Raw genomic sequence first — 26,135 nt, forward strand, 5'->3', positions numbered from 1 at the left:
TTCTAAGATTATTCTACCCGTTCAAACTTACTCAAGTAGTATCTAATTTTAATTACTCAAATTAAATAAGGGTACTGTTAATAAATGATTACTTAAAATATTACAAAAACAAAGTTTTTAAAGAAAATATAAAAAATGTGAATCTGTTTAAATTTTTATATACATTAAGGAAATCTATCCATCATCCTTAAGTTTCTGAGAACTCATTGAGTAGTTGACTTGTTTTTGTTTTTGGAACTCGTATATACAGATATGCTCCCTTTGTCCATAAATACTATGAGGTTATTTGAATAAACTCTTTTCTTTTTTCAAAAACAAATTAATGGTCTTATTTAAAAAATAAATAAAAAATAAAAAGTAAGATATCTCATATAAAAATATTTTTTATTTATTAATTATATTTAGACATAATAATATAAAATTATTTCTTTATTATGTTAGAAAAGAGAAAATTGTATCTTTTCAAAAAAATATTTTCTTTTATTTTTTAAATACTTTTAATTTTATTTAGAAAAATTTGCCAGGCGCACTAAAATTTTATAAAAGATCTTTTTTTAATTATTTTTTAACAATTTAATGACATAGAAACATGCATTATGTTAACTTTTGACAAATATATATATATATATATATATATATATATATATATATATATATATATATAAGTGATATTATTAACCTTAACAATGTTTGAAATGTTTAAAGTAAATTAACTTACCCATCTCCTTTTAAATGAAATATTCAGTTTTTGTATTAGTTATACTGTACTTGAATGAATTAATGGATATAAAATAATTTATACTTGATCGCATATAAAATAATATTTTGTCAAATTTAATAAGATTGTTTGTTTTTCACATTAACTATTACTATATGATTGTCAAATTTAGATTCATTTGTTAATCTTAGACCAACTATTTCTCCTTATTCAAGACATATTATTCATCATTGCTACAATATTCTTATGATGGAGATTACATTCATGCAGAAAAGTCCATGGACTTTAACCTAGTCGACAGATATAGAACCAATGAAGTTACAAATAAAAGGCCAATTCCCTCTTTCTCATAATTTCTTACTTTTGATTATCCTCATCAAGAACTGGCAAAGCTTGGGATAGAATTTCAGCTGCTTGCTCAATCTCCTGCTCAGTTATGATCAATGGTGGAACAAGCCTAACAACATTTCCTTTTCCAGCCGTTAATACCAGGAGGCCGGAATTTCGGCACGCGTCGACAAGGGGTGAGGCAGGTACATCTAGATCGATCCCTATGATTAGGCCAAGACCACGGATTTCTCTGACATGTCTGTTTCCTCCTAACTTCTGCTTAAGTAGGTCTTTGAAATATAGGCCTTTCTTGCATACAGAAGAGAGGAACTCAGGTTTTGAGATTTTATCCAAAACAGCAAGAGCAGCATTACACACTAGAGGGTTTCCTGCAAAAGTACTTCCATGGTCACCATAATTTATAGCAGACGCGACTCTCTCGGTCACTAGGACCGTTCCAATGGGCAGACCGCCGGCGAGAGGCTTGGCAAGGGTCATGATATCTGGGAAGACACCATATGCCTCATGTGCCCAAAGATACCCAGATCGACCTAGACCACATTGGACCTACAAAATCAAAAAGAATAATCAAATGTGCTAATTCATTAATTTTTAGAGTTAAATAAGTTTTGAATTTAGCTAAAAGATGCTCTGAGAACACATTAAGAAGATAACAATGAATTTTTTTGAAGTTTTAATGTACTTAATGCATTGGAAATATAAAAGAATTACTCACAACTTTATTCTCACAATGTTTCAATCAATACAAGATCAACAAAATGAAAAAGAGAAAACAAGCCAACTAACCATTTTGAATGACAAAATCATCAACAATAGAGGGATGTTAGACAATCTTTTTCCAGGAATCATAATGCAAGTGAAACCGATCAAAATAAAACCCTTCGATATTTGGTTTACTTGCACAAATTTCTGATTTGAAAGAAATTCACCAACATAAGGCATCTGTCTACTACACAAATGCAATTAAACTTAAAGATTAGATAGTGGTGCATACCTCATCAAACACAAGAAGTGCCCCAGTTTCATCACAAGCTCGGCGTAGAGACTCTAAAAATTCTCTTGTGGCACTGTATATTCCACCTTCTCCTTGGATTGGCTCGACAAAAACTGCAGCAATATTCCCCTGCTTAATCCGTTCTATTGCAGCATCTGCATTTCCATACTCTACAAATGTCACCCCGGGCATAACAGGTTCAAAAGGTGCTCTGTAATGCACTTTACTAGTCAAAGCAAGTGCTCCCATTGTTCTCCCATGGAAACAGTTGCTAAAAGCTATAAATTCTGTTGCCGCTGCTTTTCCGTCAGTACATGTATGCCTCTGATACTTTCTTGCGAATTTAATAGCTGCTTCGTTAGCTTCGGTTCCGGAATTAGTGAAAAATACACGATCAGCAAAAGAACAAGCCACTAGACGCTTTGCTAGTTCTATCTGCATCAATGACAAGAAATGTAGAAATGGATAAAGGTTTAATGCGATGCTGCATGGAAACACATGCAGAACATGACATGAAGTAAAGCATAATTAAGACTATATTCAGTTATAATTAAGATAGACAATGGGATAATGAACTTCATTATTTTTATTAGGTAAATAAAATGCAGTGCATTAGTTTCTATAAACACTTGAAAAGTAGGGTCTAAAACGCAGGGAGCAATTTAACTACCTTTTGGATTGCTTCTATTATGCAACACTAATAAACTTATTTCAATATATATGACAAATTAGCCATAGAAAGCTTTAAACAATGTAATGTACACCATGCTTCATCTGATATTTTGTTTTTCCGTTTTTTAATTGTTGTACCTTTTTTCTTTCCTTGCAATAGTTCTAGGTTTTCAGAAGTTTTATAAGCACTTCATACTCTTTTTAGTTTACAGATGTTTGACAACAATAACTCAGTTTCTCAAGATTTAGCAACTTCCACTATGAAAAAGACAGCTTCAATACTGAAATTTTTCTTTTTCTCACAAATTGTGGTATATCACAATTAAGCTAACCAAACTTCTATCAATCAAATCCTGAAATCCAATCTCTTCCAAACATTTCTAGAGAAATTTAATTGCACTCAATTCTTCATCCATTAAGACAATAATTGACATGCACCAGATGAAGGAACCAATAAACAATTTAATAGTCATTCCCATGTCCAATGATCCAAACCTGGTGTTGAAAAAAAAATTACTAACGAATTTCAAATTTGTTGTCTTCTGCAAAATCATGAATTATCTATAATAAACAACAAATGAAACAAATCGGTATTTGTTCCCCTGCAGTTGCTTCTATGTGTTCTAAGAAGACTAGTGTTTTCAAACAAAGTAACAAACCATGAAAATCACAGTCATTGATTAAATTCTTTTCCCCATAATTTCTAAGAAATTGATGGCAATTTCATAATGTAGACATAACACAGACAGACAGATAAATAATCGCATACCTCACACCAGAAAAATTGAGTTCAAAATTATAAAATGTTCTATGATTTCTAAGGCATTGAAGTTAATTTATAGGCCCATAGCTTAGAAAATCATGGCATCCACACACCTGAGGAATTGTATAATACATATTGCTGACATGAGTAAGGGTGCCGGCTTGTGATACGACTGCTTTCAACCATTCTGTATCCCCATGCCCAAGTGCATTGACAGCAATCCCGGCACTCAAATCCAAATACTCTCGCCCCTCGACATCATATACCTTACAACCTTGCCCCCTCTCAAGAACCACAGGTGCTCTAGCATACGTTCCCACTAAATACTTCCCTTCCATCTCAATCACTGCATTAGCCTTTGCTGATCCTACCTTCCCGGCACTAGCTGCTTCAACATCCACATTAAGGCATGCCTTCGGAACAACGCTTTTGCAATTCGTTCGAATAACTGCTGCTCTTCCTCTGGCCGAAGCTTTTTCTCTCTCCAAATTGAATAGTTTCCTAATGTTGTAAGATGATTGAGAAATTGAATGGTTCAGACAAATGTGAATGGTACTCATTGTGTTCAACAACAAAGGCCTTGAGTCCTTAACTCTCCTTTATCACTTCTGCTGAAACAAAAGATAAATAAACATAAACAAAAAGTAGTTCCCTTAAAATTCAGACACTCAATTGAAGCTAGAAATTCTGTGTTACATCTGTTGAAAGTAAAACTAATACATTGGCAACTTTAAAAGGCCCAAAAATAACCTCAAAAAAAAGAAAAAAAAATACCAATACAATATTTTTTCAATATATATATAAAAGAAGTTTAAGTATAAAGAATTTAGATTCTCTAAAGTGAGAAAATTGGTAAAATAATAAAGTAAGGAGTTAATCATCATTGAATTTGTAACTTCCATCACATGTGAGCCCCACTACTTAATTTAGGAGTGATTAATCCCTCATTTTATCATTTTACCAATTCCTTCCCACACGTTAGAGGATCTTGATCCAAGTGTAAATGACAAGTAACGTTATGAAAAAAGAAGCAAATATAATGAGCAGCAAGAAAACTACTTCTCTTTGTGAAATGCCAAAAATGAGTCTCCTTACTAATTGATTAATAAATATAATATTGTTATTGAAATACAATTCGCAATTCCACACAAATCTAAATGTACAATATAAATACAAAAAACAAAGCAAATCAATCATGGAAAAAAAAAACACTAATAGGATTTTAGTGTACAATAAGAAAAATAGACAATAATATAATAACAAAACAAAAAATAGAACAATTTAATAAATCAGAACCGCATATCTGCATATATTAACAAACACCAACAGCCTGTTACAGCCAACAACATCACAAAATCAAAATCAAATTCATGAAGCAAAATATACTTTTAAATGTAAAAATAAATTACATGATCAGAAACTTATTATTAATTGGGATAAAATCAAATTCATGAAAGAAAATGCCAAAATCCAAGCAGAAAATGAGAGAGCAGTGAATCTTACCAGGAGGCAGGGACGAGGGAGAAGCGGCTGCAGAGGTGAGGGACGACGGCGAAGCGAGTGGAAGAGACGCCGGGGGTGGTGGCAACGATGCGGGTCGCTGAGCAGCGATGCAGGGGGAAATGGAGAACGGCGGCGGCGCAGGAGTTGAATGGACTAAACGGAGCAGCGACGCCGGCGCGGCGGAGTGAGAGAGCAGAGAAGGAAAAGAGAAGAAGAGAAAGGTAGCAGAACTGCCGCAGCACTGGGTTAAGGCAAGATATTTCACGACGCCTAGATTCAATTAACAAATTTTTATTGTATATATTTAACATGTGATAAAAAAATATATTAATATATATTTAACATGTGATAAAAAAAAGTTTTATTGTATTAATTGTAAATAAGTTGTATTATTCATTTATTATAAGTTTTATTATTCTACTATGATGAATTTAATTATTTAGTAACTTGATTATTTAGTTAAAAAATATATTAATAAACGGTCTTATTATATATTCAAATATTTTTATCAACTAAATTTAATTAACAAAGTTCAAACTCAACAAAAATTACTAGTACAATGAACATGTAAATCACAAGTTTTTTTTTTTTAACATTTTTTTGTTCGTGCGTTTTCTCTTTATCGTCATTCTTTTGTTGTTGTGGCTATTGTTATATTTTTTTTTATTTCTTCTCCTTTTCTTCTTAAACTCTGTTTGATTGATGTATAAGATGAGATATAGACACAGATATTAAAAACATAGATTAATAGACATAAAATATTTGTGTCTATATGTTATATTTGGCAAAAATAATGAACAAGACACACAAATATTTAGAAAAGACTAAATTACCCTTCATTCAAAAAAGGTTTGAAAAGATAGGAAGACAAAATTTGAAAATTTAAAAATTGAATAAGAATAAAAGAATAAAAAATTAGTGTCTCACAAATTATGTCTCAGTGTCTTAGCAAATTAGAGGTACACAAATTTAATGTCTCTGTCTATCTGTGTCTTTCCTTGTCCTTCGAAAATTTATGTCTCACATGACCAAACAGTAGGCATGTGCTACCGTGTCCATGTCTCAATAAAAAATGGACGACATAGACATCAACCAAACATTACCTTAGTTATTATAGTATTTCTTATTTTTTTCTTCTTTGCTTTATTTTTTCCCTCTTTTTTTATTAGGTGAAATAAGAAGAATTATGAATAAATAAAACATAAAGAAAAAGATGAAAAAGAAAAAGAAAAAAAAATGATGATGGAGAAGAAGATGATGATGGAAAAGTTTTGAATATGTAGAATTTTTTCAAAAAGTAGTACCGAAATTTTTCAACCATGAGATAAGAACTTTTTTTAATTTTGACATCAAAATTTCTTAATTATGACACATATTCTTATTAAGAGTGTGAAATAAAAAAAATCATGAGAATGTGAAATAAGATGATGAGGATGGAAAGTTTTGAATTGTGCATAATTTAATAGAAATAGCACTGAAATTTTTTAACCGTGACACAGAAATTTCTTAATTTTGATACCAAAATTTTTTAAGTGTGACACATGTCTTCTTAAGAGGGTGAAATAAGAAGAATGATGAAAATGTGAAACAAGTAAAAGAAGAAAAAGACTACATCGATAAGAAAAAGAGGAAGAGAAATTTTAAATTGTATAGAATTTATTAGAAAAATAGCACCAAATTTTTTTTACTGTGACTCAAGAAGTTTCTTAATTTTGACATCGAATTTTTTTAACCATAACAAAAAAATTAACTAATTTTTCTTATCATTGAACTAATTGAGTGATATTAAACTCATATATAAGAGGTCTAGCCATTATTGTGTCATTTGTAACAAATTATTTTTTTAAATATATTTAAATGTATTTTATTGATTGAATGAATTAAAATTTTGGATGGATGATTCTTAAAGATTTTTTGTATCATTTATTAAAAAATTCGATGTCATTTCCAACATATCGGAATCAAATAATGTTAGTGTTGTATTAAAGGGTAATGGTTTGATGATACAATAAGGAAGTTCGATAAAAGCAACAGAAAAAATTGCCCATATACCAGTAAGTGAAGCTTATTTGGGTCGAATTATAAATGCTTTGGTTAAACTAATTGACGGTCGAAGAGAAATTTCATCTTTCGAATCTCGATTAATTGAATCTTCAGCTCTCGACATTATTTCAAGACGTTCCGTATATAAGCCTTTTCTAACAAGATTTATTGTTATTGATTCAATGATCTCTATAGGACGTGGTCAGGGAGAATTAATTATTAGGGACAGGTAAGACATATCAGTAGCTACAAATACGATTATAAATCAACAAAGACAAAATGTAATAGGGTAAAGTACTAAATTAGTCCCCTACGTTTAGGCGTAATCCTGCTTTGGTTCTTAAAGTTTAAAGTGTCTTATTTGAATCCAAAAAAGTTTCATTTAGCTTCAATTTAGACCCATCATGAGGTCAAAGTTAAATAATTAACGAAATGTCCTACATGACAGCAGTACAAAAACAAGATCGATAATCTGGAGAATAAGTATAAGTTTCAGAGACACAAAATCAACCGTGGATGCATCAATACATTTATTTATCATTTTTTATAATTTAAATGAAATATTTTCTATAGAACTAAGGATAATAATAAATAAATGTATTGATACATCCACAGTTGATTTTGTACCTCTGAAGCTTGTATTTATTCTCCAAATTATCGACCTTGTTCTTGTACTGCTGTCATGTAGGACATTTCGTTAATTATTTAACTTTGATCTCATTGTGGGACTAAATTGAAGCTAAATTAAATTTTTTTGGATTCAAATAGGACACTTTAAACCTTAAGGACTAAAATAGGATTACGTCCAAATGTAAGGGACCAATTTAGTACTATACCCAATGTAATACTTGTTTATGTAGCAATTGGTAAAAAAACATTATATGTGGCTCAAGTAGTGATAAATCACTATTTTATGGTATATTTTGGATTGAATTGAGTGGATCTTGTCAACTATTCTCACACTTATTCATGTAAATTGCATGTTTTTAAGTTTCCTTCCTAATTTTGTGTTATGATTGAAAACATAAGCCTTAAAATCGCTAATTTTTATTCTTAATTTTTGTCGTTATAGTATAGTGGTGAGTATTCCCGCCTGTCACGCGGGTGACTCGGGTTCGATCCCCGGTAACGGCGCTAAAAACTTGACGGAGAAAAAATGTCGGTAAAAAATTTTCGCTAAAATAATCGCGTTGCAAGTGTTAGAAACAAGAGACTAAACTGAAGTAAGGATTTGTATATTATTAAATGTAATCAAGTTGTCTATTCAAGTTGTTTAGAATGATACAATATAAAGGGTATTTATAGGTACTAAGAGAATCGTAATAATAAAGACGTAATCACCTATAATAAATATTCAGATATACTAAATAATACTAATTGATCCTAATTATATTCTAACATCCCCCCTCAAACTCAAGTGACAACTTGAGTTTGAAACTTATTTAAAATAACGAAATAAAGAGAAAAAAGAAAAAAAAATACATAAACTCTCTAAAACGGGTGCAGACGGAACTACTGGAAGGAAGCGCAGATGGAACTGCCGCTTATCTGAAGGAAGCACAGACGAAACTATCACTAGTCTGAAGGAAGGGCAGACGGAACTGCCGCTTATCTGAAGGAAGTGCAGACGGAACTGCCGGAAAGAAACGCAGACGGAACTGCCACAAAGAAATACAAACGAAACGCAAATCGAACTGCCACAAGAGAACATAAACGGAACTGTCACGAGAGAACGCAGATGGAACTGCCACGAGAGAACGCAGACGGAACTATCACGAGAGAATGCAGACGGAACTGCCGAAAGAGAGCAAAATCTATATGATTTCTTCATGAGAATAGGAAAACAGCGGATGACATTGGTGTTTGATCATTCAACTCGAAAAGATACAAGACGGAGAGAATAGGCTAGTCGGTAAGGTGAAAAAGCATCAAAGGAGTGACAAAAGGTAAAGAAAAATGGCATAGAAAAAAAAGTGCAAAAACTACGGTGATTTCATCGCAAGAAAAACAACATATCCTCTTCAAGGAGGATACCATGGCTCTGATACCATGTTAGAAACAAGAGACTAAACTGGAGTAAGGATTTGTATATTATTGAATGTAATCAAGTTGTCTATTCAAGTTGTTTAGAATGATACAATATAAAGGGTATTTATAGGTACTAAGAGAATCGTAATAATAAAGACGTAATCACCTATAATAAATATTCATATATACTAAATAATACTAATTGATCCTAATTGATCATAATTATATTCTAACAGCAAGTATATATCTAAACTGACAATTAAACCTCAATTAACATTTAAATTGTTTGTCACTTAAGCAAACCCAATAAAAATAACCGAAATATTTAAATCTCGGGTCGTCTCTCAAAGAAATTGCAGGAAAGTGTAAATGTGTAATTTATTGTTGGCTATGATGTATATTTTGGGATTTTTGTAATAAGAAACAAGAAAGTAAAATGGCAAGAAAATAAACTAATAACTAAGAAAAGTCCTAGCAGGAGGTAAGAATTGGAATTCCTATCCTCGTTATCATCCTCAATTGTGATGGTAAATGTAAATTCCCTTTACTTAGTTACCCTTTACTTAGTTAACCTCTAACAAATAAAGGAAAGTCAAGTGCGTACAATCAACTTGAGTTCACAACTCCTAGTCAAACCACAATGAAAGACTAGATTTAGTGAAGTTCAAGCTAACCGGCAATCTTTAATTATCATTCAACAAGAGACTTTGACAATTCAAGAGTCTCCAAATTATCAACCCAAGTCAAGAACACAAAAATCTATTTTAAAATCCAACCAATTATTTCATCAAACACTTGGAAGACACTAAATAAAAATATAGAAAATTAACCATAAATATTAAATCTAAACTACCAAATGCAATAATCAATAACTAACAATTAAAGAAAGAAGCCATAAACATGGAATACTTCAGATTGCATTAAAAGGGAATTAAATCTCCCCTCATTAGAAAGGGGGGAGGGGTGCCGAGATCCTGGGCAGCGGGGTCTTCCCATCATGATCGACTAAAGGCAAAAGAGATATTGGTTCGAGTCCAATTCATGATTCCAGTTCAGAAGGACTTCATTCAATCGAAGAAAAGAAGGAAGCATTACGAACAGATAGCCCAGACAGGGTGACAAGATGTGACAACCAAAAGGAATCCTTTTCGCTTTCTCCAACAACGAATTCGAAAGTCAGCAAAAGACAGCACTAAAAAAGTCGCATTCTACAAAAAAATCAAAGAAAAAATGAAGTAAATAGAATATTCAAGAGGCCTGTAAAGATTTCTATACAAAAATAGAGCATCTTGTAGAAGTCTTTTCGAATAATTTTTTGTCTACCTTATTATCCTTCAAGGATCCTTTGATTCATTACGTTAGATATCAAGGAAAATCCATTCTGACTTCAAAGAATGCGCCTTTTTTGATGAATAAATGAGATAACAAAAAGAGCTGGTAAACTAAATTGGAAAAATAAAGAAATCAACAAGAGAAGATAGACTAAGATACTAGAACAATAAAAGGTAGAAGAAAACTAAATTAAAGTAAGATAAAATTCTGAAGTTAAGAAGAAATAAGACTAAAAATCCTAAAACCTAGAGAGAGGAGAGAGCCTCTCACTTTAGAAACCTACATCTAAAACCTAAAGTGTGAATGAATGAAGAGTGAATCCCCCTTTCTAGCTTCACTCTGCAGCCTCTTGTCTTCATTTTTGGGCCTGAAACTGGGTCAAAAGCAGCCCAAGTCGGGACCGACTTCCATGGGTAACAATTTTTCTTTTCAACACCAATTCTTACTCTTCTTTGTTAGTTAGTTGTTGCATTGCATGATAGATTGCATGGTTAGTTAGTTGCTTGCATTTAGGTACTACTTAGTTGAAGTAATGATTTCCTTTTCAAGAAACTATTTTAGGGTATTTTACTAATTTCAATTAAAATTTTTGTTGAACTTGCTTAAAGAAATTTAATTTGGAACATGGTTTTAGAGCTCAAACACACAAGCCCAGTGAGATTTTTGAACCTATTTGATTGGTTGCATCTTATCAACCAATATTTTATTTTGGCGTGTGTTGTTCTCTCTAAGACTGTAATCTTTGTCTTGCTTGATTCTATATTTCCATTGTTTGATATATGTATGCACTTATGTGATTGAGACCCTTGTTTCACTATAGCTCACATACCCATATGACCTTACCCTTTCATCATCTTTTGCAATCTAATGTTGAGCCTATTGTATCTCATTTGTTCTTTATTTTAGCACATCATTAACTCTAAGCAAAAAATAATAAATGTCCCTAATTTGAATCCTTGGTTAGCTTAGACTAGTGAGATTTACATGAATTAAGTGTAGAGAATTTAGGTTTGGAGAATACTTGGTTTGAGAATTGGGTATTATATATTTTTGTGAAAATGTGAGAAAGATAGTTGAGCAGATATTCTTGCATTCAATACCTTAATCATATGCATTGAGAAAAATAAGAAAAAAAATAAAAAGAAAAGAAAAAAAAGCAATAAAAAGGGGACAAAATGCTCCAAAGTAAATGGTGTAGCAATGCATATGTACTGTACTCAAATTTGGGATGCATGAATATGTGGCAAAAGATAGTTAATGGGTAGTTAGATTTTTTATTTTGATTACATGGATTGTCTTAGGTTAGGTGAGAAGTTTAGGTTAATCAAGGATTCGAATTTTAGTCCACTTAACCAAATACATTCCTACATTGACCCTAACCCCATTACAACCCTTAAAAGACCTCTTGATATGTGTATTCGTGCATTAAATTTTTGTCAATTGGTAGAAGAAGAACAAGTTTTAGAAAGCAAGATTAGTAGAGAATTGAGAGAATCGAACCTTAAACACTTGAGCCATTAGGGTGTATACACTTCCGGTGAGAGTTCGGTGCTCGATTCTTTGTTCTCGGCTTTCATGAGCTTTCTTCTTACAAGTCTACTTGTACTTCATTTTGAGATTTGTATTAGTGAAATCCAGTTTATATTTGTTCTTGAAAGATTTGTTTACTTTTAACCAAGTAGGTAGAAACATTTAGCATGTAGTTGTATTTATATAGATAGGTGGCATTGCATAAGTCTTACCATCCTCCCTTCACTCTTTTGTTTCCCTTGAGGTTAGCATGAGGACATGCTAATGTTTAAGTGTAGGAAGATTGATAAACCACTATTTTATGGTATATTTTGGATTAAATTGAGTAGATTTTGTCAACTATTCTCACACTTATTTATGTAAATTGCATGTTTTTAAGTTTCCTTCCTAATTTTGTGCTATGATTGAAAACATGTTTCTTAGGCCTTAAAATCGCTAATTTTTATTCTTCTCTTATTACCATTCGATGCCATGATATGTATGTTAAGTGTTTTCAGAGTTTATAGGGCAGAAATGATTTTGAGGATGGAAAGGGAGTATGAAAAAGTGGAAGGAACACAAGAAATTGAAGTTTTGAGAAGCTGGTGTTCACGCGCACGCATGGCTGACACGTACGCGTGACCAAGCCATAACCAAATGACGCGCATGCGTGGCTGAAGCCTATGCATGGCCATTGCAGAGTCCAAGCGACGCGTACGCGTGGTTGACGCGTACGCGTGACGATCGTCATGTGCCTCAGTAAAGAGAAGTCGCTGGGGGCGATTTCTGGACTGCTTTTGACCCAGTTTCAGGCCCAAAAATGAAGACAAGAGACTGCAAAGTGAAGCTGGAAAGGGGGATTCACTCTTCATTCCTTCACACTTTAGGTTTTAGATGTAGGTTTTTAGAGAGAGAGGTTTTCTCCTCTCTCTAGGTTTTAGGCATTTTAGTCTTATTTCTTCTTAGCTTCAGAATTTTATCTTGTTTTAATTTAGTTTTCTTCTACCTTTTATTGTTATAGTATCTTAGTCTATCTTCTCTTGTTAATTTCTTTATTTTTCCAATTTAGTTTACCAACTCTTTTTGTTAGATTTAATTCTCTTTTAATGCAATCTAAAGTATTTCATGTTTATGGCTTCTTTTTTTAATTGTTAGTTATTGATTCTTGCATTTGGTAGTTTAGATTTAATATTTCTTGTTAATTTTCTACGTTTTTATTTGGTGCCTTCCAAGTGTTTGATGAAATACTTGGTTGAATTTTAGAATAGATTTTTGTATTCTTGATTTGGGTTGATGATTTGGAGACTCTTAAATTGTTAAAGTCTCTTGTTGAATGGTAATTGAAGATTGCCGGTTAGTTTGAATTTCACTAAATCTAGTCTTTCATTATGGTTTGACTAGGACTTGTGAACTCAAGTTGATTGTACGCACTTGACTTTCTTTCATTGGTTAGAGGTTAACTAAGTGAAGACAATTTACATTTACCATCACAATTTAGGATGATAATGAGGATAAGAATTCCAATTCTTACCTCTTGCTAGGACTTTTCTTAGTTATTAGTTAATTTTTTTGCCATTTTACTTTCTTGTTTCTTATTACAAAAACCCTAAAATATACCTCATAGCCAATAATAAACTACACTTCCCTGCAATTCCTTTGAGAGACGACCCGATGTTTAAATACTTTGGTTATTTTTATTGAGTTTGCTTAAGTGACAAACAATTTAAACGTTGATTGAGTCTTAATTGTCGGTTTAGATCTAAACTTGCAACGCGATTATTTTAGTGAAAATTCTTTACCGACATTTTTCCTTCGTCAAGTAGTGACCAGATTTTTGTGTGTCTAATTAACCTAAAATTCTTGTGTTATTTTTGTTGTCGTTAAATTAATTATGTGATGTTGAAGTAAGAAAAAAAAAGATAATAATAATGATGATAATAACAAAGGAGGAAAAGAAAAAAAATGATGAGAAGAAATTAAATGAGAAAAGAAAAAAATAATAAAGAAGAAGGAGGAGGAAGAAGAAGAAGAAAAAAGAGAAAGACTAAAATTAATTGTTAAAAATTAAGGATCCAACTTGTAATTGTTAAAAATTAATTATAAAAGCTAACTTAGTAATTAGCTAAGAAAATATGCCATATTATCCAAATATGATGGCTACCTCAGCAATCTTTTTGTCGAAAATATATTCCCTACAAATTCAGAAACACGCTTGTCAATTTTTAAAATCTTTTAAGAATTATTCTATCAATAATATTATTAAAATACTATTTTATAATTCAATGAGAGAGATAATTCGTTATAAGACTCGCTTAGTTGCAAAAGACTTTTACTAAGTCGAAGAAATCGATCATAAACTAGTATACGGTCCAGTTATTTGACCTATAACCATAAGAGTGATTCTTACTCTTGTCTTGACTCATAGTTGAATCATGAGACGATTTGATTTTGATAATACATTAATTGCATTTTTCAATGGATTGCCCGACAAAAAAATGTATATGTAATCTGATTCTACAATGGTATGTGAGTTACACAACGTTATTTATGGTTTGAAACAAGCTTTTTTAGCTTGGTTTCAAACTTTGGCAGCGACCTTCTACATGTGTGGATTTCAAAATACTCGATCAGATGTATCTCTTTTCATTAAAAAATTTTTTCTTCTATTATATATCTTCTAACTTATGTAGATAATATCTTGGTCATTTTTTTTGAAAAACAAAGCTCAACACAATAAGGTGGAGCAAACAGGTCAGTCAACAATCCAAATAACTAAAAACAACAACACGAACCCAATCCCCAAGTCATCTCTGACATAGCCATCAACAACAAAGGGGATCCACACCACTCCACTCGTTAACGCTAATGAAGGTCATGTTGATAATTTCTTCAATGCCTTTGCTTATATTGTGGAAGATCCTCCTATTTCTTTCCATCAAGATATTCCAGAGAATCGCACAGAAGCACCTTAACCGCTGCCTTTGATTCTCCTTACTCCTCGGTTCCTCTGTCCAGCTTAAAAAGTGCTCTTTCATCGAACCCGGATAAGACCACTGTCGGCCAAAAGCTGAAATCCAAGCACTCCACACCTGCCATGCAAAAGTACAGCCTAAAAACAAGTGATGTACATGTTCCACATCATTATTACATAACACACAAACATTATCTTCCTGAGTGATAACACCAAACTGGCTTAGCCTTTCCTTTGTATTCACTCGGCCTATCAGCACAAACCAAGCAAATAGCTCAACTCTTGGTGGAACCAAACCTTTCCAAACAGTCATAGTAAAACTGAAACTGGTTATCTCCTCTGGTAGCATTTTCTCCTACAACACCTGCACAAACGAGTTAGTTGAAAAAATACCTTCCCTATCATATTTCCACACCACTCTATTTTCTCTGTTGTGTATTAGTTTCACAGGTCTCAGAGCCACATGCAATTGGCTCAGAAGTTCCAATTCCCATTGAAAGAGCTCACACCTCCATTAAAAATTCCAAATCCACTCTAACCCATCCTAAAACCCACAATCCCCTATAACAGATCCACCTTGGTTTGAAACAGAGAAGAGCCTCGGGAACCGATCCTTTAGAGGTCCACCGAGAAGCCAAACATCATCCCAAAACCGAGTCTGTTGCCCATCACCCACCTCTATTGACAAGCCTGTGACCATCTTATCCTTAATCTGTTGATTCGTGATATGTACTTGGCTTATATCCTTCCATGGGCCTCCTCTAGCAGGTAGTACTTGAGTTGATAGTAACTCATTTGGGTTCAGATTATGGCAGGAACACACTATCTTCTTCCACAACGAGCACTTTTCTTTTGCAAACCGCCACCACCACTTAAATAACATGGTAGTGTTTCAAATCACAGCATCCCCAACTCCCAATCCTCCTAGCTTCTTAGGGGTCTGCACCACTTTCCATCTTACCAAAGCCATACCATTTTGACCATCTTCCTTACACCATAGGAATCTTCTCTACAATGAAATCAACTTCTCAACAACAGCTTTTGACATCTTGAACAGACTCAAATAATACACTGGCAAGCTATTTAAGACTAATTTGATAAGCACCAATTTCCCAGGTTTATTTAACACTTTAGCTTTTCACAGACTGAGCTTCCCCTCCACTTTGTCTATGATAGGCTTCTAGGACTTCACCAACCTCGGATTTGCACCTAAAGAGATTCCAAGGTATTTAACTGGAAGAGTGTCTCCCTTACAACCCAACAAGTTGCACATACATTAGGCCCAGTACTCATCACAATTGATTGGAATCAAACTGGACTTATCAAAATTGATACTAAGTCCTGACATCAACTCAAAGCACCTCAGCATCTGCTTGTAATGCTTAATAGTCTCCTCTTCTGGTGGGCAGAATAGTATAGTATCATCAGCAAACTGAAGGTGTGACAATTCTATATTGTCTCTACCAACCAACAAAGGTGATATCCGTCCATTCCTGACTGCCTCTCCAATCATACGATGCAGTACATCCACTACTAGAACAAACAAGAAGGGTGACAGAGGGTCACCTTGTCTCAAGCCTCTTTCCATTTTGAACGGCTTAGATGGCGAGCCATTTATCAGAACCGACATCGAAACAGTGGTCACACACTCCATAACCCATGATCTCCATTTCTGTCCAAACCCCATCTTTTGCAGCACAATGTCCACAAAGCTCCACTTGACCTATCGTAGGCTTTTTAAAAATCTAACTTGATTATTGCTGCCTCCTTTTTCCTCAGTTTGAGCCAGTTTATTGTTTCACATGCGATAAGTGCCCCCATCATGTTTTTTTCTTCCCTTTACAAATACACTATGAGTCTTCCCTACTAACGCTGGCATCGCTGATCTCATCCTCCTAACTAGGACCTTCGAGATAACCTTGTAAACGCATCCCACCATACTAATAGGTCGCAAGTCTTTGATTTCCTCCGCACCAATGAACTTTGGTGCCAGTGTCACCCAAGTGATATTAGAGTCCTCTGGTAGCTTGGATGTCTGAAAGAACCCCAACACTGTTGCCGTGAATTCTGCCCCAATCTCACCCCAGCATCTCTTAATGAAATTCATGTTGTACTCATCACAACCTGGTGCCTTAGATGACTCACAGTCCCACACAGCCTCTCAGATCTTCTCAGCCGATGATAGTACTTCTAAAGTCACAGCATTTTGCTCATCTATCTTCTCCACCAGACCATCTCTGAAACCCACCATAGGAGAACGTTCTTGATGATATAAATCTTTGTAGAAATCTCTGATAGTAATCTTTATTCTAACTTGATTCCGGACCCGTCTTCCATTAATTACCAGTGCATCAATCATATTATTCCGCCTTCTTGTTGATGCTATATTGTTGAAATTGAAACTTTAATTAAATATTTGAACACTACTTTTCCTCTCAAGGACTTGGGCAGATTTTTTTTCTTGGATTAGAGTTTTCATTTCTTAACAGGGGATCATTGATGTTGAATCAAACAAAATATGCTCAAGATCTTCTTGCAAAGTCGGGAATGAGCTCCTCTAATTCTATGCCAACTTCAATGATGAACTCGTTAAAATTATCAACGAACGGCTCAGAACCTTATAAGGATCTGAAGTATTATCACATGATTTGTGCAACTGATCAAGTGATAGATATATTAACAAAGCCACTTTCAATTAGATTGTTTGAGAGGTTTTGCAGTAAACTTATTAGGATTAGTGACAATTCCCATCTAAATTTGAAGGGGATCAGAGGGTGTTGTGGAGAGTCATAGTTTGGATAAAAAATTTATTAGTAAACAAGAGTTGGTTAGTGAGTGAAATTTGTTAGAATTCTTGGGTTGATATAGTTGTTACGAGCCAGAGTCTTTTATTGTGCATGATCATATATGTGCACGAGAACTGTATATATCTCATGCTCAGAGAATATAAATCACTGCAATACAATCTATGATTCGTAGCTTTTACATTCTCAGTTCACTCTCTTTCTCTTTTTCTTTGCTCTGCAAGAACATAATAAGAGTCCGTTTGGATAGAACGATAAGATTATAAGTAATTTTTAAAATTTTTAATATATGAAAAATTATAGCATTAATATTTGGTGTAATTTTTAAAATCAAATTATATAATTTTTTAAAAAATTATTTAAGTGTTTATAGAAAAATTAAAAAAAAATGACTTCTCTTATAATAATTTTTTTTATAGAAAAGTTAAAAACAAATGACTTTTTTTATAATAAAATTTTTTTATCACTCTTATTTTAAAATAAACACTTTTAAAACTAAAAAACCAAACACAAAATAACTTATGAGTACTGATATACATACAAGTCTTTTTGGTATACAAGTCATACAAGTTAACCCAAACCTAACAAAATCTACTTTCATAACGCGCGCATGAAAATCACGTTCCTCTTTGTATCCCGCGTTCTTCCTCCTCATCTTCTTTCTTCTTCTCATTCTTCTTTGCGTTTCTCCTCCTTTTTTTTCGTGTTCTTCTTCTTCCTCCTCTTCGTTTTTTTATTATGTGAATGAAGAAAAAGAAGAAGGAGAAGTAACGGTACGAAGAAGAACGTATGCACGTGAATATAAATAACTTGTAACGACTTATATGGGAAAATAACTTGTATGTGGAGAATAATTCATAACTTATTTATAAGTTACTTTTAGTATAAATATTTATTGTTTAAACTCTTTTTTCAAAAGAAGTTTAATTAAACTGTTTACTCAAACTATGATTCTTAGCTTTTACATGCTCAGAGAACATAAACCACTGTAATACAATCTATGATTCTTAGCTTTTACATGCTCAGTGTGCTCTCTTTCTCTTTTTCTTTGCTCTTCAAGAATAATGAGACGTTTGAATAGGTTTATAAGTAATTTTTTTAATTTTTAATTTATGAAAAGTTATAACATTAATATTTGGTTCAATTTTCAAAATCAAATTATATAATTTTTTAAAAACTATGTAAGTATTTATAAAAAAGTTAAAAAAAATGACTTCTTTTATAATAAAAATTTTTTTATAGAGAAATTAAAAACAAATGACTTTTTTTTATAATAAATTTTATTTATGATTCTTATTTTAAAATAAACACTTTTAAAACTAAAAAATCAAATACAAAATAATTTATTTATAAGTTACTTTTAATATAAATATTTATTATTTAAACTCTTTTTTCAAAAGGAGCTTAATTAAGTTGTGATGAGTTAAGAAATTAACTAACTCAATTGATAATGACAAACATTGATCTAATGGGTCAAACACCCAATTAGTTTTGATTGTCTTGGTTAATGATTGTAGACCAAAATAGCTGCAGCCCAAAGAGATCTCGGTAGGCTCTCTAACTCTCAAAGCCCAAAGAAATAAAGGAAAGAAATCAGCTGGGATGAATGAAAAATATATCCAACCCAAGTCCAAGAAGATTTCACTAAGTTGAAGCTTTCCAAAACCAATGCTCACAAGTTTGCTTCGGTCAGAATCAGAAAGAAAGAGAAAGGATAAATCACAAAAATAAATGTCTAATCACCCTAATCAAAGCAAGCTAAACTAAGTCAGAAGATAAAGGTAATTTATTTCCATTTGCATGCAATTTATTTTCTTCACTCATTCTCCAACTTTCTGCGATACTATTTCTGGATTAATGAAGAAAGTAGTATCTGATTACTTCTGCTGAAAATCAATGGCTTACAAAGTTACTTGAAGCCAAAACACATTTTCAAGGGTTTGAATTTGGGATTATTACTGAGTAAGATCATCTCTGCTGCTCTGTTGACCACGGTCAAGCAAGAAAATTAGATTTGATATCCCTAATTTAGGGATTGATTGGAGAAAGAAAAGGGATGGTTTTATCAGAGTTCAAAATCTAAGAAGTTGACTTGGAAGAAACCTTAACCATGACACAACACAAGATACAAAAAGAAAAATATTTCTGGTAAAGAAGTAAGGAGAGAGAACCAAAATCTGGGTTTTGTTTTGAGAGCTTCCCTGAGAAAAGTTCAACATTTTGGACAATATTTTCTAAGTTAAAGAAGCATTCCGCCAAGATGAAGAACTCAATCAGAGTTAGTTGAATCCGGTTCAACTTATAGCAACAGAGGCTATTAATGCATTAATCTCCTTCATGTTTTACAGTTTGTATTTCATTTTCAATGTATATCTTTCTATATTTTCTTTGAGAGGTAAAAGGCTAAAAGAGAGACATTGAGAAAAAGTCTAAGAGTGAAAAATGTTGAGTGAAACACTTGAGAGAAAAGCCAAAAGTGAATTCTCACTTCCGTCAAGTACCTATGAGGTGCCCTTTTCTAAGTTGGGTAAGTACTTAGTGTAAAGAGTTTAAGTATTAGCATAAGTGCATAACCAAATCAAGTTTAGGAAGAAACTTGAGAGTCTAGAAGAGATTGTGTGAATCCTAAGGAATTGGTATATGTAATACTTTGATTCTAGTGAAAATTCCACCTCTATTGTGGTGGAGACTGGATGTAGGTTGCATTGTACAAAGCAACTGAACCAGGATACATGACTGTGTCATCTTCTTTTTTCTCCTAATGTTCTGTTTTCTAATATTTATAAGACAAAATAAAATTGTCTCTTAAATTTTTTGCTGCACTATTCAAACAAATTTTAAGTGTAAGATTGGTATTAAAGGCTTAATCCATTAATGTAAAAGAGGATTATAGATTCAACCTCCCATTCTCTAATGTCTCTGTAACTTTCAAGTTGTTTACTCAAACTAGGCCTAAAAAAAAGATATGATAAGTAAATTAATATCAGGTTAGTAAAAATTATATAAATACTATATTTTTTTAAGATTTAGCTAACATATGTTATTAGGACACATGATAAACTTATTATTAGTAAAATATTTTAAATATTTTTTATTTAATAAATATAAAACAAATACATTAAAAATTTAAATTTTTTTATATTTTTAATAAAAAAAAAATGTTTTATAATCGTAACATTATAGATTCGAACTTCGTAATTCCAAATTCATTACTCAAATCAATTAAAATTAAGTATAACCAGATTTTATCCAGTTATTCGCCAAGATACATTTCCTAATATAATCAGATTGAGTTGGATTTAGATGATCCGAGTGGCCGTCCAAAACCCCTACAAATTCATGCATTTTTAGACAAGCCAAATCTAGAATAATATTATTGAAGGACCGAGTGAATTGAATTTCATTTGCATGAACGGTTCAGAAGAAGCTAAGGGCGTATTGCACCTTCCCTAAGAAGGTACAACAAGAAACAAACCTAGCATTAAATATCCATTCACTCCCCCAATCTTAAACTCTTCGCGCACGCCGCTTTTGATGTACGGCATCAATACAAACACCAAAACAATAAATACAAGTCACTCCTCCCTCCCATTGGCACAAATAAAAACCCCACATTATTATTATACTGTACTTGAACAACTACTGAAGAAATCAACCCTAGAAGTGAATCACTTCATTATTATGTAATGCATCATAAGAAATCCGAAGTTCAGATCGGAAAAGAAAGCAGTGGCGTCTCTTCCGATTTCATTTTCAACCAACCAACTCACCAAACTCAAACCGCCACAACTTACAAGAGACCACTCTTGACCCAATCCCTCTCCAAATCCCCAACCCTCTACCAACTAGCAACGTCTTCGGCGGCGTCGTCGTCGTCGTCGTCGTCGTCGTCGTCATCCAAAAGTGATAACAATAACAGAATTCAGTTATTGCTTAACAGGATTCAGTTAGTCGCTAACAGAATTCAGTTTCAGTTACCTTCGATTCGCGGCCTGAGGTTCCACGTCACCATCGTTATCCTCTCGTTCTTTGTGTTCTATCTGATTATCGTTTTCTTTCCTGACAACTTCTTGCTCCTTCTTGAGTTCGTCTCCGCCGTCTCTGCCGCCGGGGCCTTGCTCTTTTCCCTTCAATTAGCCCTCCCACGCCTCCCATCCTCCATCCGCCGATTCAGGCCGCGGCCGCTGCTGCCGGTCTTCTGGGCCGTGGGGAGGAAGAAACAGAAACAGCAGGGCTCCTCCTACGGTGGATCCACGGGTTTTCGGGAGCAGGTGTTCTCGAACGGCGACGTTTACCAGGGGGAGATAAGGAAGGGGAAGTGTTGGGGGAGTGGGGTTTATTATTATAGTATGAGTGGGAGGTATGAAGGGGATTGGGTGGATGGGAAGTATGAGGGTTTTGGGGTGGAGACATGGGCAAGAGGGAGCAGGTATAAAGGGCAGTTTAAGATGGGATTGAGGCACGGTTTCGGGGTTTATAGATTCTACACTGGGGATGTTTATGCCGGGGAGTGGTCGAGTGGGCAGAGCCATGGCTGTGGAGTTCATACTTGTGATGATGGGAGCAAGTATGTTGGGGAGTTCAAGTGGGGGGTTAAGCATGGTCTTGGACACTACCATTTCAGGTAATTCCTTGATTTTAATTCTGGAGGATTTACACTGATAGTGTAAAATTCTTTTACAGGGCATAAAGATTAGGATGACAAATTGCATATGTTTGATGATTGGTTTTGTTAGTTAGTTATTCTTGTTGATTGCTTAGATCATGTATTCGATATAGGCACACGGAATTGTGAGGAATTTTATGCAGGATGTTGCAGAGATAGTGTTTTGATTTCTTTTTCAGGATGATTTTTGTTTGAACTTTAACCTGTCTTAAGCATTTCCATTCTAGGAATGAGATGTAGGAATAAACTTAAAATGGATTAATACAATATTTAATCTGACAACATATGTAGAGATACGCTAAGAGATCCGAAAAGAAAACATGTGAATGATATCAGGCCTTAAAATAAACGGGAATTTTAAGACCTACTGATGAAGGGATGCATTAAGCATCCCCAAGATGTAGGACATAGAGTCTAGCTACAATTCTACCAGTGATGGAGAAGGTTTCTGGGAAGAATGGCGAACACAGCCATTGGCTGAATCTTGTTGTGTAACAAATGGGAAAAGAGGAAACTCAGAATAGACTCCCCATACGAATCCGAGGTTTAGTTTCAATAGTGCAAGCTAAGAAATTCCTCTTTACCTCCTTTGGAATTCCATATTCCACTTACTTACGAACAAATTCCTAGGGACAAACAGAGCAGTAACTCCTTGATATTCACCTTACCAAATTTTGAACTTGAAATTCAACAACTGATCCTTCATAAATTCAAATCATTCAATTTACTCATCGTTGGAAGAAAATTTGAATTGTTTGATTTTGAGCTATAATTTCAGAACTTGTTAAGATCCATAAAATCGGAGTGAAACAAAATTGATGGATATGCCATACTAGTGTTTGTACTCCTATGTGTGCTTGTTGTCTATTTGTGTTGAATAAAGGGTAGCAAAAAGAAAGGAAATGAAGGCTATAGAGATTATAAAGCATTTTGTGATACTGATTGTTATATTTTAGATATGGAAGGGGTTGGTCTCCTTGTCTTTTGACTGGTTAGTAATCAGCTGAATATAAGCATAAACATGATGAATTAATTCAGAAACTCACCAAGTAAATCATGTTAATAGCCTTTTGATTGTCATTGGATTCAGATATTTTGCCAATTCCTTGCTGGTTTTGGTCACTTGATTGATAAACGTGGGCATTTTTTATTCTGTTCATTAAGAACATAGCTGACAAATAGAATCAATAAGTATAGAAAATGAAACAATAAAATTATAAAGTGAAGATTTTTATATGCCCCAGTTTTTAATATTTATGGTTTTAGTACTTAGCAAATTTTAATTTCATATCTGCATAGCCTGCCTTATATCACTCAAAGCTTGAAAACTCTTTAGGATGTCTAAAAGGAAAATGATCTATTGTGTTCCTTACATCATGGCTTATTGTAATCCATTTGGGATTGATTTCTTTGTGATTTCATGTCATATTAGATCTTTGTAACTATTTATGTACCTTAGTTGCCATTTTAAAGTCCCTTACAATGTTAATAGCAGCAGCCATCTGCTGTAAAGTTCCTCCATGGTCTGTTGTACGATGTCACTGCAATATTCTTACTTGATGACTAGAGAATGTGATCTCATCATACCACTGTGGTTTATAATACCGAAATTTTATTCACTGCCACATAAAATGCAGTGACTATTCTTTTGTTCTTCTCTTTTATCCCTCGTAGGTCTACTTAATTAAGACAATTAACAAAAGCAAAATGACTATATTTTCTTTGACCACTGCACTTTGTTATCTACTCTTTTCCACATCTAGATAGATACAATATGCTTTATCAATGCAAACTAGACTGTGCTGTCAGTATCAGTGAGTACAATCCTAATTGGTATGCCTATAACGAAACTTCGAGCTTAATCCTACTGTGCATGCATCATTCTGATTTCTCTCAGATTTGGCATCCGTCTCTTCTAAGGAAGACCCGTCAGTTCTTTGTTGTTTAGCTGAACTGCTCAGGGCGTTAATAGCATCCTTTTTCTTTTTGTCACCGATAAAAGTATGCGGGTTATGTATACATTTAGAACTAACTGTGTGTTTCATCAGAAATGGGGATACATATGCTGGTGAATACTTTGCGGACAAAATGCATGGATTTGGGGTATATCGATTCGCGAACGACCATCTTTATGAAGGAACCTGGCATGAGGGTAGAAGGCAAGGACTCGGAATGTATACGTTCAGAAATGGGGAAACCCAATCTGGTCATTGGCAAAATGGAGTTCTTGATGTCCCAAGCACACAGAATGCCGTGTATCCAGTTTCTCCCGTTGGTGTCAATCATTCTAGAATACTTAATGCAGTGCAGGTACACTCTGCTTATGATTTTGTTAACCTCAGTTTATTGATAAGTGCTCTTTTCTCATTAAATAGTTTAAGGATAAAGATGAATGATTTTGAATGCTTTGTCTTTTGGGTCCACATATTGGTCTTGATTATTGATTATCATTATCAATCTAAATTATTATCATTCCCAATTTCTTTGATTATGTTATGGCAATGGCAGGTTGATGTCATTTTTCTTTGTTTAACATTCCACAGTTAATTGTATGATTTGATCTGATTAATTTGTGTTCATATTGTGTTTGGGTTTTTAAAAATTCTTATTGGTGTGGCAGTGCTTTCTTGTGAGCTTTTGTTGCTACATTTTTCTTGTAAGGTTAAGATCAAGTTGCAGCATTATAATTTTATTCGAAGTTGTGCAATATAATAAGTTTCTGGAAATTAAAATTTCTATTAATTCAATTATTGAATTATAGTTATCTATGCAAAAAATTTATGCCAAATTTTGAGAGAAAAAGAAAAAGAGTATAGAAAGCAATCTGATCAAACAATTGTTGTATTTAGATGTTAACATATGTATTACATTAGCTGCATTTTACGATGAATGATTTTAAATTAATATCAAAACTTTAGCTATAATCTTCAGGATATAAACTTCAACTTTGTAAAAAATTCGCAATAAAAAATTATTATAAGGGTGTAAAATCTGCTTAAATTTACTATGGTAAGTTGATCCTAAGTAGTAACCCACATAATGTGTGTGTGTGTGTGTGTGTTTGCACTGCCACAAATTTTGTTTAAAAGTACATTTTCAAGTTTGCTTTTAATCACCACATATGAAGGATCCTCGACTTAAATTACAAGGTAAGAAAGAACAGTATCTAGAGCTACGCATCAGGGAAAAAAGGGTCGAATTTGACAGAATTCAATGATATTTGTGGACGATAAACCGATAGTGGAAAACTATGCTAATTCTTTGTTTGATCACAGGAAGCAAGGCGAGCAGCTGAGAAGGCATACGATGTGGCCAAGGTAGATGAAAGGGTGAATCGAGCAGTAGCGGCCGCGAATAGAGCAGCCAATGCAGCTAGGCTAGCCGCGCTCAAGGCTGTGCAGAAACAAATGCATCCCAATGTTAACACAGAGAGCATTAGAGTCCCCATTGTGTAAGGCTGCTTTTATATTAGCAGAGAATCATAAGATTGCTGTTTAAGCAGCAAGCGGATTTTATTACCTTATCTGCCATGAGTCTTGTATAGAAAGGAAGGGTAATAGCTTCCATATGCTAAAACTATAGATATCTCCTCTTTTACTTTCTCCACATTTTGTAAATGTCTGTAGATGTAAATGCTGGTTTGAAGGTGAAACCTTTATCCAGCTACTGTTGTTGTAAATCTTTTGGTAAAGGGAAAAGAAATATGAACCATAAAATGTTTCTTTGTCCCACAACTTTATATAAATTGCTTCAATGACACTGGTATGAAATGTGATTTATT

At 33.5% G+C, this 26,135-nt stretch overlaps 2 protein-coding genes and 1 non-coding gene across 4 annotated transcripts; 2 read left to right on the forward strand and 1 right to left on the reverse strand.

Moving 5' to 3' along the window:
* Positions 1 to 895: 895 nt before the first annotated feature.
* Positions 896 to 5,296, reverse strand: WIN1 (HOPW1-1-interacting 1). Of its 2 annotated transcripts, none has more exons than XM_016320571.3 (4): positions 5,002 to 5,296; positions 3,612 to 4,106; positions 2,064 to 2,498; positions 896 to 1,615 (listed from the first exon to the last, which is right to left on the reverse strand). In XM_016320571.3, the coding sequence occupies exons 2-4, from the start codon at positions 4,056 to 4,058 to the stop codon at positions 1,076 to 1,078; spliced, it is 1,422 nt and encodes a 473-aa protein (XP_016176057.1). In that variant the 5' UTR covers positions 4,059 to 4,106; positions 5,002 to 5,296; the 3' UTR covers positions 896 to 1,075. The 2 variants fall into 2 exon arrangements, with proteins under 2 accessions (XP_016176057.1, XP_016176056.1); XM_016320570.3 differs by having other exon boundaries at positions 3,612 to 4,109.
* Positions 5,297 to 8,106: 2,810 nt separating this feature from the next.
* TRNAD-GUC (transfer RNA aspartic acid (anticodon GUC)) lies at positions 8,107 to 8,178 on the forward strand. The gene has a single exon. It is a non-coding gene; the product is annotated as a tRNA-Asp (tRNA).
* A 12,828-nt stretch (positions 8,179 to 21,006) lies between these two features.
* LOC107614955 (uncharacterized) lies at positions 21,007 to 26,135 on the forward strand. Its single transcript, XM_016317080.3, has 3 exons — positions 21,007 to 22,312; positions 24,403 to 24,664; positions 25,630 to 26,135. Exons 1-3 carry the CDS (start codon positions 21,375 to 21,377, stop codon positions 25,807 to 25,809), a joined length of 1,380 nt encoding a protein of 459 aa, XP_016172566.2. The 5' UTR covers positions 21,007 to 21,374; the 3' UTR covers positions 25,810 to 26,135.

Source organism: Arachis ipaensis, chromosome B9 (assembly GCF_059453495.1).
Source record: "Arachis ipaensis isolate K30076 ecotype BB chromosome B9, ASM5945349v1, whole genome shotgun sequence".
Taxonomy (NCBI): domain Eukaryota; kingdom Viridiplantae; phylum Streptophyta; class Magnoliopsida; order Fabales; family Fabaceae; genus Arachis; species Arachis ipaensis.

Excerpts from the sequence above, each read along its gene's own strand:
- WIN1 (XM_016320571.3), bottom strand. The coding sequence starts at position 4,058 with ATGAGTACCATTCACATTTGTCTGAACCATTCAATTTCTCAATCATCT. Across the intron at positions 2,499-3,611 it reads TGTATTATACAATTCCTCAG|ATAGAACTAGCAAAGCGTCT; the intron begins GTGTGTGGATGC and ends TCATTGATGCAG. Across the intron at positions 1,616-2,063 it reads CACTTCTTGTGTTTGATGAG|GTCCAATGTGGTCTAGGTCG; the intron begins GTATGCACCACT and ends TTGATTTTGTAG.
- LOC107614955 (XM_016317080.3), top strand. The coding sequence starts at position 21,375 with ATGCATCATAAGAAATCCGAAGTTCAGATCGGAAAAGAAAGCAGTGGC. Across the intron at positions 22,313-24,402 it reads CTTGGACACTACCATTTCAG|AAATGGGGATACATATGCTG; the intron begins GTAATTCCTTGA and ends GTGTTTCATCAG. Across the intron at positions 24,665-25,629 it reads GAATACTTAATGCAGTGCAG|GAAGCAAGGCGAGCAGCTGA; the intron begins GTACACTCTGCT and ends GTTTGATCACAG.